Source organism: Bufo gargarizans, chromosome 2 (assembly GCF_014858855.1).
Source record: "Bufo gargarizans isolate SCDJY-AF-19 chromosome 2, ASM1485885v1, whole genome shotgun sequence".
NCBI classification, from domain to species: Eukaryota; Metazoa; Chordata; class Amphibia; order Anura; family Bufonidae; genus Bufo; species Bufo gargarizans.
The window spans coordinates 425,598,262-425,611,454 of record NC_058081.1 but is presented as its reverse complement, the minus strand read 5'-3'; the positions used below and the strand labels follow the sequence as shown (position 1 = coordinate 425,611,454).

Below are 13,193 nucleotides of genomic sequence, written 5' to 3'. Positions count from 1 at the left end.
GTTCTTGGGGCATTTTATCTTCAGTTTTGTCTTCAGCAAGTGAAATGCATGCTCAATCGGATTCAGGTCAGGTGATTGACTTGGCCATTACAGAACAATCCACTTCTTTCCCTTTAAAAAAAAACTTTTTTTGCAGTATGCTTTAGGTCATTGTCCATCTGCACTGTGAAGTCCAATGAGTTCTGAAGCATTTGGCTGAATATGAGCAGATAATATTGCCCAAAAAACTTCAAAATTTATCCTGCTGCTTTTGTCAACAGTCACATCATCAATAAATACAAGAGAACCAGTTCCATTGGCAGCCATACATGCCCACGCCATGACACACCACCTCATCAGTGAAGCATGGTGGAGGTTGTGTCTAGGATCAGAAGCAGTTCCTTTTCTTCTCCATACTCTTCCCATCACTCTGGTACAAGTTGATCTTGGTCTCATCTGTCCATAGGATGTTGCTCCAGAACTGTGAAGGCTTTTTTAGATGTCGTTGGCAAACTCTAATCTGGCCTTCCTGTTTTTGAGGCTCACCAATGGTTTACATCTTGTGGTGAACCCTCTGTATTCACTCTGGTGAAGTCTTCTCTTGATTGTTGACTTTGACACACATACACCTTTCCTGGAGAGAAGGTTCCTGGAGAGTTCTTGATCTGGCCAACTTTTCACCAGGGAAATAATTATTCCGTCATCCACCACAGTCGTTTTCCATGGTCTTTCGGTGTTGCTGAGCTCACTGATGTGTTCCTTCTTTTTAAGAATGTTCCAAACTTTTTTTGGCCACGCCTAATCTTTTTGCTATCTCTCTTATGGGTTTGTTTTGTTTTTTCAGCCTAATGATGGCTTGCTTCACTGATCATGACAGCGTTTTGGATCTCATCTTGAGAGTTGACAGCAACAGATTCCAAATGCAAATAGCACACTTGAAATGAACTCTGGACCTTGTATCTGCTCACTGCAATTGGGATAATGAGGGAATAACACCTGGCCATGGAACAGCTGAGAAGCCAGTTGTCCCATTACTTTTGGTCCCTTAACAAATGGGAGGCACATATGCAAACTGCTGTAATTCCTACACCATTCACCTGATTTGGATGTAAATACCCTCAAATTAAAGCCGACAGTCTGCAGTTAAAGCACATCTTGTTCGTTTCATTTCAAATCCATTGTGGTGGTGTATAGAGTCTAAAATTTTAGAATTGTGTCGATGTCCCAATATTTATGGTCCTGACTGTATATCTATTAACTTGTAAGCAGGTCTAGACGCTGTTATGATTATTTACATTTATCACTATAAATATGCTACATCTATCAAGATCACTTTTTTGTGACTATTGTGCCATAGTTATGACACCATTTTTGGTCGAGATAGTTATAAAAAATAATTAACTTTATTCCTATGAGTGGAAATCCTGTACTTTATATCTATATGGGGATTATAGATGACCCCAGAGGTATGGGAACATCCCCCTGAGGTGGGGGCAACACATTTTCACTGTTACAATAGTATTTGCATGTGCTGCGCAAAAGGATAACCTGCGAGTTAGGTAGTGTTGCGGTTATGCTAATGTATAGCCAATTTAATACAAATTCTGCATGCAAACATAATTCGGTTGCTGTGGGGTTAGCTATAAGAAGGGAATTTGTAATGAAAACAAGAGGCTCCGAGACCAAGTGACAGTGTAGGTGAGTTATTGGCTATGGTGCTCGCTTATACCTTCTAGGGCCTGAATAACTAACAGCATAGATGGCGAGAATACCTGTCAAGATGCAGCACTGTGAGACTAAGTCAGTGCGCAGCCTCAGTGAGGCAGAGAAACGAACTCTGAGACTAAGTGTATGCGCAGTCGCAGTGAGGCAGAACAATGATTTCTGAGTCTAAGTGAACATGTAGGCGCAGTAAGGCAGAGCGATGTGCCTGAAGACTAAGTGTACGCACAGGCGCACTGTGCGAAGAGGCGCTCCGGGTACTTTAAGGTTCCTGCGCAGCCGTAGTGCCCTGCAGTGGCGCTCTAAGGAGGAAAGTCCTGGTGCAGGTACTGGATGCGCATCTGACTCACCTGAACACTCCCACCTGAATGACGGTGGTGCAGTGTCATCGCTACTTGCAGGTTGTCTATTGGTGCCAGGGTTTAATGGATACTTACCCACTCGTATTCTTCGTAACTATTGGACCATTTAGTCTGTTCCCAATGTGGAGACAGTCCTTATAAGGTCCTCAAACAGCGTCTTTATTTAATTCTGTCCGTTACCCCTGATGAAGCCAGATTAGCTGGCAAAACATGTTGGGGGACAGTTTAGTGTTTTAGACTGAGGTCCGTTGTCAGTTCCAGCTACAAGTATGATTAGCAGAGCATGTCCAAGTTTGAACAGTGTTTGCACATAGAATCCTCTATAGCGATACAGATAGGACGGTGCTGTATAGGGCTTCTAAAACAGTATTGAAGTGCACCCCCGGCTCACATTGTAGATAGGATACACATGCTGAAGTACTGACAGGGCATCAGATAGTCTTAACTCTTTCCTTAGCCTACTTTCTTTTCACTCAGCAATTTTTAGCAGATTCAATAAAAGTTCAGTTTTAATATTTGGGACAAGCAAGGTCAATAGCCTAAATAGGCTTGATCTGTTGTGCCAAAGGGGCTGTTACTAACGTTTCTGGAGCCCAGCCACACCCACTGTGAAGGAGACCAGGACCTCCCGCATGCTCTAAAACTCCTCCTTGCTCCTCGCCATCACAAAGTTGGAGCGCTGTGCTAGCGGCAATCTAGCAGCGCATTTCCGCAGTTCTATAGGCAAAATCCAAGTGACAGAATCCCTTTAATACCAAGTGTTGCTGCAATGAGATAGATGGTGCTGAGCTGGTAAACTGCAAGGAGGCAGCAGCGCTCACCAGAGCTCTGGTCTGCACATTGGCTTTCTCAAACAGCTGATCAGCGGGGATGGCGGGAGTGAGACCCCTGCTCATCTCACATTGATGACCTATCCTAAGGATAGTCCATCAATATCAAAGTCCTGGAGAATACCTTTATGTGCAGTACTACATGACTACTACAGCTGTCTCCAGATCGCCAATTTGTATGTCCATACTAACTTGTTCCCACAAAGACAAATACATTAAGAGGACTTCTTCTGAATGTACTCTAGCGCCAATAAGTAGGCACGCAGAAAGGAGAACTAGGGTGAGCACTGACACAAAATGATCAAATCGGGAGGCAGCTGGAGAAGTAATATTTATGTAGCACTTCCCCTACCAGGCTTCGGGAGAGGAGACTACCTTTAATGAAGTTTGGTACTTCTCAAAATTCCTTAACAGCAGATGAAGTTTGTTTTTTCTAATTAAGTACTTTAGTTTCACAAGGACAAAAATCAACAATCCCCAAACAAGGAAAATAAAATACTGTCAACTTGGAACTCCACCATTCACACACTGCAATTTTATAGGAATAAATCAGCATCGATCAACCAGACAGCTATCTGTACAAGAATGGTGCTCTGTACTTCCACCTACTAGCAGTCATGTAATCTGGTGACAATAAAATAAGCATGGCACTCATCAAATCAAGACAAGGTGAGGGTCCAGGATAGCGGGACTAACAGAGTTGGCATGATGGCTGTATCGCGTCTCACGTGATGCTTTGTTAAAGCACCTCCTGCTGGGAACTCTGGATGCCCCAAAAGGGCAAGTGTTTTGACAGCAGAAACCGAAGTTTAAAGCACTTTCACATTTGTTTCCAGGAAATGAGTGTCCTTCACTCAAGAATAAATAAGTTCTGATCAGGTGACTGCCATATTGATAACTAACAAACATCAAAAAAGTATCAAAATGTCATCACATTAAATCCAGAATTAATACATATCATAAAAGTATGTTTCCTTCATCAGTCATTAGTACAATATTCACCAACATCTAGAAGCTCCCAGGAGGACCCAATATTCATGTACAGCCCTGAGAAAAATAACAACTTCTTTATATTCTATTGTTTTATGTATCAGGACTTTGATAAAAACATGTGTCTGTTTAGAAAGTATCGTCAACTCCGGAGAGGGGGAGGGGTCTCCGAGAATATATAAGTGGATTCACTGTGGGTAGAAATACATGGAAGAAAAAAACTATAATAAAATAATGAGGTCATTATTATAGGGGACTTGAACTACTCAGGTATAGACTGGGAAACTGAAACCTGTATAGCTCATAAAGGAAATAGGTTCTGCCAATAACCAAAGACAATTACCTTTCCCAACTGGTTCAGGACACGACAAGAGGGACAGCCATAGGCCTCTTTCACACAGGCGTCACGTGTGAGGGCTGGATAGGATGCGGGCGCGTTGCGGGAAAATGCACGATTTTAATGCGTTTTGCATGCTTGGGAGAAAAATAGTCATGTTTGGATGCCCAGACCCAAACCTCTTCACTGGAGTTCGGGTTTGGGTCAGGTATTCTAGTAAAAAATATATATATATATAAATATAATTTAAGCTTCTCTTCTTTGATGACCTGGGAGGAAAAGGACCTTTGGTGACATCACTATGTGATGAGCGTAGTGTGTTCACCAAAAGGTCCTTTTCTCCCAGGTCCTCAAAGAAGAGGAGGAGAAGAGAAGCCAGGCTGCGCGAACAAGTGAATGAGGTAAGTTGAATAATTATTTTTTTTAACCCCTCCACCCCTAATTCACTTAGTATTCTGTATTAAGAATGCTATTATTTTCCCTTATAACCATTTTATGAGGGGAAATAATAAAGATCGGGTCCCCATCCCGATCTTCACCTAGCAACCATGCGTGAAAATCTCACCGCATCCCCACTTGCTTGCGATTTTCACTTCTATGGGGCCTGCGTTGTGTGAAAAACGCACAATATAGAGCATGCTGTGATTTTAACGCAACGCACAAGTGATGCGTGAAAATCACCGCTCATGTGCACAGCCCCATAGAAACGAATGGGTCCGGATTCAGTGCGGGTGCAATGCTTTCACCTCACACATTACACCAGCGCGGAAAACTCACCCATGTGAAAGGGGCCATACTGGATTTAGTATTAACCAATAGACCTGACAGAACAACAGATGTGCAGGTTGGGGGACACCTGGAAAATTGTGACCATAAAGTCAGGGCCAGCGTTGGGGGGGGTCATGTCATAGCCAGATCCTTATTTCTGATATTTAAGGACTATACTGACGGAGTGTTCCACAGGATTGGCACAGAGCAAATGTGGTGCCAATATTAAAAAAGGGTCCAAAAACACAGAACCGGAAACTATAGGCCGTGGGTAAACTGTTTGAAGGTTTTCTAAGAGATGCTATCTTGGAGTACCTCAATGAAAATAAGCAAATAACGCCATATCGGCATGGCTTCATGAGGGATCGGTCATGTCAAACTAATTTAATCAGTTTCTATTAGCAGGGAAGTTCTAGACTTAACCGCAGCGAATCAATGGATGTCGTATATCTGGACTTCTCCAAAGCATTTCACACTGTACCACATAAAAGGTTAGTATATAAAATGAGACTGCCTGGTTGGGGGGGGAGGGGGGGGAAATGTTTGTATGTGGGTAAGTAACTGCCTCAGTGATCGAAAACAGAGGCTGGTTATTAACGGTACGCACTCAGATTGGGTCACTGTCACTAGTGGGGTACCTCAGGGGTCAGTATTGGGTCCTATTCTCTTCAATATATTAATGATCTTGTAGAAGGCTTGCACTGTAAAATATACATTTTTGCAGATGACGCTAAACTTTGTAAATTAATTGACACTGAAGAGGACAGTATACGGCTGCAGATTTATCTGGATAGATTGGAGGCTTGGGCAAGTGGCAGATGAGGTTTAACACTGACAAATGTACGGTTATGCACATGGGAAGGAATAATGCAAGTCACCTATACATACTAAATGGTAAAACTGGGTAACACTGACATGGAAAAAGGACTTTGGAATTTTAGTGAACTGCAAACTTAGCTGTCCGTCAGCAGCTGCCAAAGCCAAAAAGAAAATGGGCTGCATCAAAAGGGGCATAGATGCCCGCAATGAGAACATAAACCTACCACTTTAAAAATCACTAGTCAGACCACACATGGAATACTGTGTACAGTTCTGGGCTACTGTGAACAAGGCAGACATAGCAGAGCTGGAGAGGGTTCAGGAGGGCAACTAAAGTAATAACTGGAATGGGGCAACTACAGTACCCTGAAGGATCATCAAAATTAAGGTTATTCACTTTAGAAAAAAAGACGACTGTGGGGATATCTAATAACTATGTATAAATATATCAGTGGTCAATACAGAAATCTCTCCCATCATCTATTTATCCCCAGGACAGTGACTGACGAGGGGACATCCCCTGCGTCTGGAGGAAAGAAGGTTTGTACACAAACATAGAAGAGGATTCTTTACAGTAAGAGCAGTGAGACTATGGAACTCTCTGCCTGAGAAGGTGGTGATGGTGAGTACAATAAAGGAATTCAAGAGGGTCCTGGATGTATTTCTGGAGTGTAATAATATTACAGGCTATAGCTACTAGAGATGGGTTGTTTATCCAGGGAGTTATTCTGATTGCCTGATTGGAGGAATAACACGCTGAACTGGATGGACAGATGTCTTTTTTCAGCCTTTTAAACCATGTTACTATGTGGTCCTTAACCATTAGAGGACCTTGTGATTTTACATTTTTGCTTTTCACTCCCCTCCTTCCCATAGTCCTAACTTCTTTAATTTTCTGTTCACATAGCCTTATGAGGGTTTATTTTTGCAGGACATGTTGTACTTTCTAATGGCATACTTTACTGTTGCATACAATGTAGTGATAAGCAGGAAAAAAATCCAATTGGTTTGGAACTGGGAAAAACTTGATTCATAGTTTTTTTTTTTATTTAATTTTTTTTTACACCATTTACTGTGGTAAAATTTACCTGTTACCTTCATTCTCCAAGTCAGTATGTTTACAACAATACCACACTTGTATAGTTTTTCTTGCATTTTAATACTGAAAAAAAAGTTTAAAAGCCTTAAGAAACTTTTTTTTTTTTTTATCACCATAGTCTGACCCCTATAACTTTTTTTGTAGTTATGTGTACACAGCTGTGTAAGGGCTAAATTTTTGCGGGGCGATCTGTACTTTTCAGTGATACTATTTTGAAATGTGACTTTTTGATCACTTTTTATAAAAAATTCTTGGAGAGTTGGCAGTTTTATAGTGGCCTGTATCGGTATATTTATCTAATACACAGCGGGGGACCGCTTTTACTGTATTGGGAGCGCGCGGCTTCCGGACTGCTCAGATGCTGTGGTCCCATTTGACCACGGCATGTAAGGGGGGAAATGTATGCAATCCACCTTATGGCGGATCGCATACATGTGCCGTGGGTGTCTGCTGTTTAACTTCTTAGTGACAACGCACATTTTTATTTTTTTATTGCATTACATTAGCTACAACTTTTTTGCCTTTTCATCAATGAACTTGTATAAGGTATTTTTTTGCAGAATACGTTATAGTTTTTAATGCACCATCTTGGGAACATGTAATGATTAAGGCCAGCTGTTTAGCTAAAACTCCTGCAGAAGTCCTGAAGGGATTAAAATTTGTTAAAAATTAGGTAAATACAGCCTCAGATAAACAAAACATAAATTTTAATAGACGCGTTCTCCTCCGCTGACAAGCAGGCGACAGCTGGGAAGCAATCTCCCTGCCTTATCTGCCCGTCTAATACAGCCTTTAGTTATAAAACAGAGGTCAAAGGGGGCACCACTGTATCATACCCTTGGTTAATATAAAAGGACTGCATAAAAAGCCTTAGGTATATGCGCACCATGGGACCACAGTGCAACCCAGCAAGCAACTTTCTGTGACCCCCATGCTATCCAGTACCATCCTCAGCCAGCTTACTGTGACATAAAAATTGTTAATTCACCAATTTGAGATGATACCAGACTATCTAAAGCCATCCAGACATTGCATATGTTAGTCATCATCACCCCACACTTCACAAAACCCACCTGTGCAGTGGGCAATTAAAGGGGTTGTTCCCAAACGTTTTTTTTTTTTTTTTTCTTTAAACCAATGATCTATCCTCATGATAGGTTACCAGTATATGATTGGTGGGGGGGTCTGACACCTGGGACCCCTGCCAACCAGCTGTTTGAGAAGGCACCTGCGCTCGCAATAGCTACGTGGCCTTCTCTCTGCCCACCAAGCAGCTGCCCCCATTCACTTGAGAAGGTCCACTACTGAGAGCACCGATGTCATCTTAAAACAGCCGATCAGTGATGGTCCCGGGTGTCAGAACCCCACCAAGGAGGAGATACTGATGAACAGATATCAAGAGGATAGGTCACCAGTATATTTATAAAAAAAAAAAAGAAAAAATATGATATTGGTATATAATGCCAGATTATCTTTATGACACATGACAAACCGAATCACTCGCAGGCATGGAGAAATAATTCATCATTCAAACTTAGAACATGTTACAATAGAATACTTTATAGCACCAAGAAAAACAACAGTCATGGGTCACAAGAATGCCATGCATCTTCATTGCAGTACACTAAACGAAAGATTCTAGCAAAGGACAGAAACTGGTACAAGGTTGGAAAAAAAGGCAAATGTTCCATAAGGTTTAACTAAAAAGGAGAGGATAAAGTTGAAAAACAGCAGAGGGCTAAATGAATGGTAGAGAAAGATTGCAACTGGAAATCAAAACTGTTGACTGAAAACTAAACCTTACCACTGTGTTCATCTTCAGCATCCAGGTCACATGTCCTGGAAAGTTTACAGTCATCATCTTCCAGTTTCTTTTTCTGCTCTTCCTTCTTTTTCTTTCTTTTTTCTTTTCGTTTCTCTCTTTTAGCTGCAAGAGCTTGCTTGCGACTTTCTTCTCTAGACTATTTGTTTTAAAATAAAGTTTAATGTATATTATATTACATTTTGCACAGCAAAAGATGTATTGCAGTAATTGTAATGTGCATGCCTACAGAACTATTGTATGTGGGTCTTAGGAGATATGGAAGTCTATGGGAACAAGCATTTATATAGTACCTTTTTGACAACTGAAGTGTGTTTTTGGGTCAATGGTATTTTATTTGAACATTACAGCATGATCTGGGTGTTTTTCTCCCACAGACATCCATTGCAGTGCCAATATGTGTTGCACTTTCAGGGCTCATGCACACAAACGTGTGCGCCTGTGCCATGCATTAGGGACAGCAAATTTTCATATTTTTTTTTACTTTCCTACATAAAAACACAAGGCATTCTCAGTTTGTAGTGCAAACTGCAGATGCAATACTTGCCACCAGGTGTAAATTTCCTTACGATTCTTACAATCTGTTCTATCTTCAGTATGGTGGAACATGCAAAACTGCATGCTGAAATATATATATATATATATATATATATATATATATAATACCCCCTTGTAGAGCAAAAGGAATCAGAGCGAGTGTTGATTTAGCCTTTTTAGAGGGAATATGACCAATAAAAGACATGTGGAGTGCAAACAAATAGTTTTCTCCACCTGCCTATAATGGAGTGGAAGCAATGGCAGCCATAGTGACCTGGCAGAAGTAGTAATGAAAGCAATCTATGTGTAAGTAATCATGGCTGTAGCGATGAAAAACGCCAGTACTGGTGGTACTGGCAATTATATTGGAATGGTCGTACAGACAATGGAGGACACGAGGTGAAATAGATGTAGTAGCAGAATGTAGATCAAACCACATAAACGACAGTAAACCCTTTACCTTTTCAAGGTCAAGCTCCTTAAGCAGGATACTGGCATTTTTGTTAGCTTCTGCAGCCTGCTGGTCTTTTGCCTTCACTATTGTTTCCATGCACTGATGGCATTTCTTCAACAGATCCTGACACATAGAATGAACAGATTTTACGAGCAGGAAAATGGGAAAAACTGAAACCGGCTTTTAAAATTTCACCCACTAAAGTACAATACTATGAATAACCTGCAGATTCTCTATTGCAGGTTAAAATATTTCCTTTCATATCACTTGAACTACGGTTTTCCCACAGAAGTCAGTGGGGGGAAAAAATAGAACAAGCAGCCCAAAAAATGTGTACAGGGGTTTCTGGACAATTTGCCCACTTTTGATTTGTACAAATAAAGCCTGAACTGAATTAAAAACACATGTTATTTATCTAAACCCACATATATTTAAAAAAAATAAACCACTGACACATTTTTAAAAAGGCCATCCAACACGTTATACTAATGGGTGCCTTTTGCATCAAATTGTAATATTTAGCAAAAAAAAATAAAAAATGCATAGAAAACTTGTTCAAAATGTGCACTGTTCATCCAAGCTACTTACTCACATATCTTTACAAAGTATTCACAACATGAGACCAAAAATGTAAGCAATTCGGATGCTATTAATAGAGATGAGCAAATTTCTACTTACAAAATTCGTTCACACTTTGGTGGTAAAAGGTGAATTGTGTTATGGATTCTATTACCACGGACCATAACGTATTTCTATGACGGAATTCAAAACTGAATACCTTAAGAGGCATTCCGTTATTCATCCCGTCATAATTGAAGTCTATGGGCTGCAAAACGGATCCGTCCCTTTTCCCTTATGCAGGAGAGTCCTCACTTGCATAATGGAAACGTGACGGATCAGTTTTGCAGCCCATAGACTTCTATTATGACGGAATGAATAACGGAATGCCTCTAAAGGATTCCGTCATGGAATTGCGTTATGGTCCGTGGTAAAGGAATCCATAACGCAATTCACCTTTCACCACCAAACGAAGTGTGAACGAATTTCAAAATATGAAATTCGCTCATCTCTAGTTATTACACATTCAAGTCACAGCAGAGGGGAAAATGACACAAAGTAGGATTAGATTAAAACAAAATATCTTCTCCCATTAGTAACAGAGGTGACAAGAAGAAAGAAAGCTTTAAAAATCATCCTGCTGGTGTCAATGGGAAGCTGTACAGGAAGAGACAGTACGGTAGCAGGACGTTTGTTCTCTTTTGGTCATTCGCTTGCAGCTCTCAAACATCCCCTTACAAGGAAGGCTTTTCCTCCAGCATCTTGACTTCAAAAGAGTTCTGCTCACCTAATATTACACCTCACCAAATTGAAAAGACCACACACAAAATAAAAATACACTGAATTACATAATACAAAATTAGACAATTTCATGAAACAAATTACGGTACAAATTGCAGCATAAGTCAATACAAGTTACAAATTACAGCACAAGTCAGCACCGTGAATGAACTCTCTCCCTACCAGGCTCGGGGTCTGTACTAGCCCCTGAACACAAGCTGCCCCTACAATAATAATAAATACCTATATTTCTAATTCTGCTCCTTTTAATATTAGGTTTGGGCCCTTGTAATGGCCATGCCTCAATATATTAAATAAAGTATTCTGAAAAGATAAAACCTCTCCTTTAATATTATACCTATCAGGTGCAGTCCTACAGAGGCATAAGAGTGCTCAAACAAACCGTATGTATATCAAGCAAGGAAAAAGGAACAAAATTCAGCTGGCTAAATTAGAGGTACAGACCCAGCGCTTGGGAGGGTAAACAACCCCGACGTACGTTTTGCCTTGCTTCCTCTTCCCCCACGACCTCCAAGAGGAAGCAAGTCAAAACGTATGTGGGGGGAGGGGGGAGAGAGATCATTCACGGTGCTGACTAGAACAGCAATTTGTTTCATTAAATTATTTTATGTCTAATTTTGTATTATGTACTAAAGTATTTGTATTTTGTGTGTGGTCTTTTGGATTTGGTGACGTGTGCCACACTTTATTGTGTGTGTCTGTTGGGTTGTCACCTAATATTAGCAAATACAGTAGCAGCTTTGCTAATGGCACCCAGCTCCATTCCCTAAAGGGGTTGTGTCACTAATATAATTGCATCCCACCCAACAGATCTAGCTATTGCACCGTATCTCTTTTCCCAAGTAACACTTATTTTTAAACTGCCTTATTCCAAAGTTATTATCCCATCATTGTGTCCTGTGGCAAATCTGTTTTGATATTCAGTTGCTGAATTGCAGCCTTGTAATTTAGGAAATGTTGATATCTGGACACATCTCACTGCCCTAAGGCATAATAAAAAATAATATCCATGATAGAATGGGAGCTAAAGTAATTGATGAAATTATAACACAAACTTAAAGTAAACTTTTGCATATATTTTTGTTAACATTTCCCTAATGCCCTAATAGTTTTTGGAATACAATTTATTAATGTTTTTTGTATTTGTAATAGACTTTTCCCTCCCTAAAGCGCATGTTTCACTGTACACTTAAAATCTACTTTTCTGTACACCGCTGACTTCTCAGCAGAGTAAGGACTACACATTTAATCAATGGGGCTGCAGGGTAGGAAGTACAGGCAGGAGCGCACATTACTGCCTGTGGCCCCCGAAGGTTTACCAAATTCTGGCATAGCACATGGGTACCCTGTAACCATGTTCTATGCCAGGATTAGCCAAGTGGAGTGGGCTCCTGCTTCTGCCCACTCCGCTAAGCTAAGAGTCCGGCATGTCAGCTCTTAGCTTAGCGAAGCAGGAGCCGCTCTGCTCAGCTAATCCTGCCATACTCCATGCGCTGTGGCCCCACTGGTGAGAAGTAGATTTTAAGTGTACTGCAAAACGTTTGCTTTAGCGAGGCAAAACTGTATTAAAAATACAAAATACATAAAGTATATTACAAAAACTGTTACTAGGGCATTAGGAACAAAAATGTATAGAAAAGTTTAGTTACTCTTTAAACTATGGCAATTGTTTAAAGTCTTTGGCAGTGAAGGATAGAAAAAACGTGATCTCTCTCCTACACAAAAGTTGGGGCATTGCAATTCTATTAGATTCTAAAGATCCGGGTGCGTTGCGGGAACATGCGCGACTTTTGTGCGCAAGTGCAAAACATTGCAATGTGTTTTGCACACGCATGAGAAAAATCTGCATGTTTGGTACCCAAACCCAAACTTCTTCACATAAGTTCGGGTTTGGGTTCGATGTTGTGTAGACTGTATTCTTTTCCCTTATAACATGGTTATAAGGGAAAATAATAGCATTCTGAATACAGAATGCATAGTACAATAGGACTGGAGGGGGTTAAAAAAAAAAAAAATAATTTAACTTTCCTTAATCCACTTGCTCGCAAAACCCGGCTTCTCTTCTGTCTTCTTCTTTGAGGAACGCTTCCTGTACTTGCTTGCGGATGCTTGCGA

General features: G+C 40.6%; 1 protein-coding gene across 1 annotated transcript in view; it reads right to left on the bottom strand.

Annotated features, from left to right (window-relative positions):
- The window catches only part of LOC122928254 (ankyrin repeat and KH domain-containing protein 1-like), a 259,680-nt gene that overhangs the window by 19,893 nt on the left and 226,594 nt on the right, over positions 1-13,193 (bottom strand). The window contains exons 25-26 of the mRNA XM_044280911.1: positions 9,726-9,842; positions 8,711-8,867 (exon numbers count right to left, since the gene is read on the bottom strand). Coding sequence (XP_044136846.1) covers positions 8,711-8,867; positions 9,726-9,842 — 274 coding nt within the window. The remainder of the gene's footprint in view (positions 1-8,710; positions 8,868-9,725; positions 9,843-13,193) is intronic.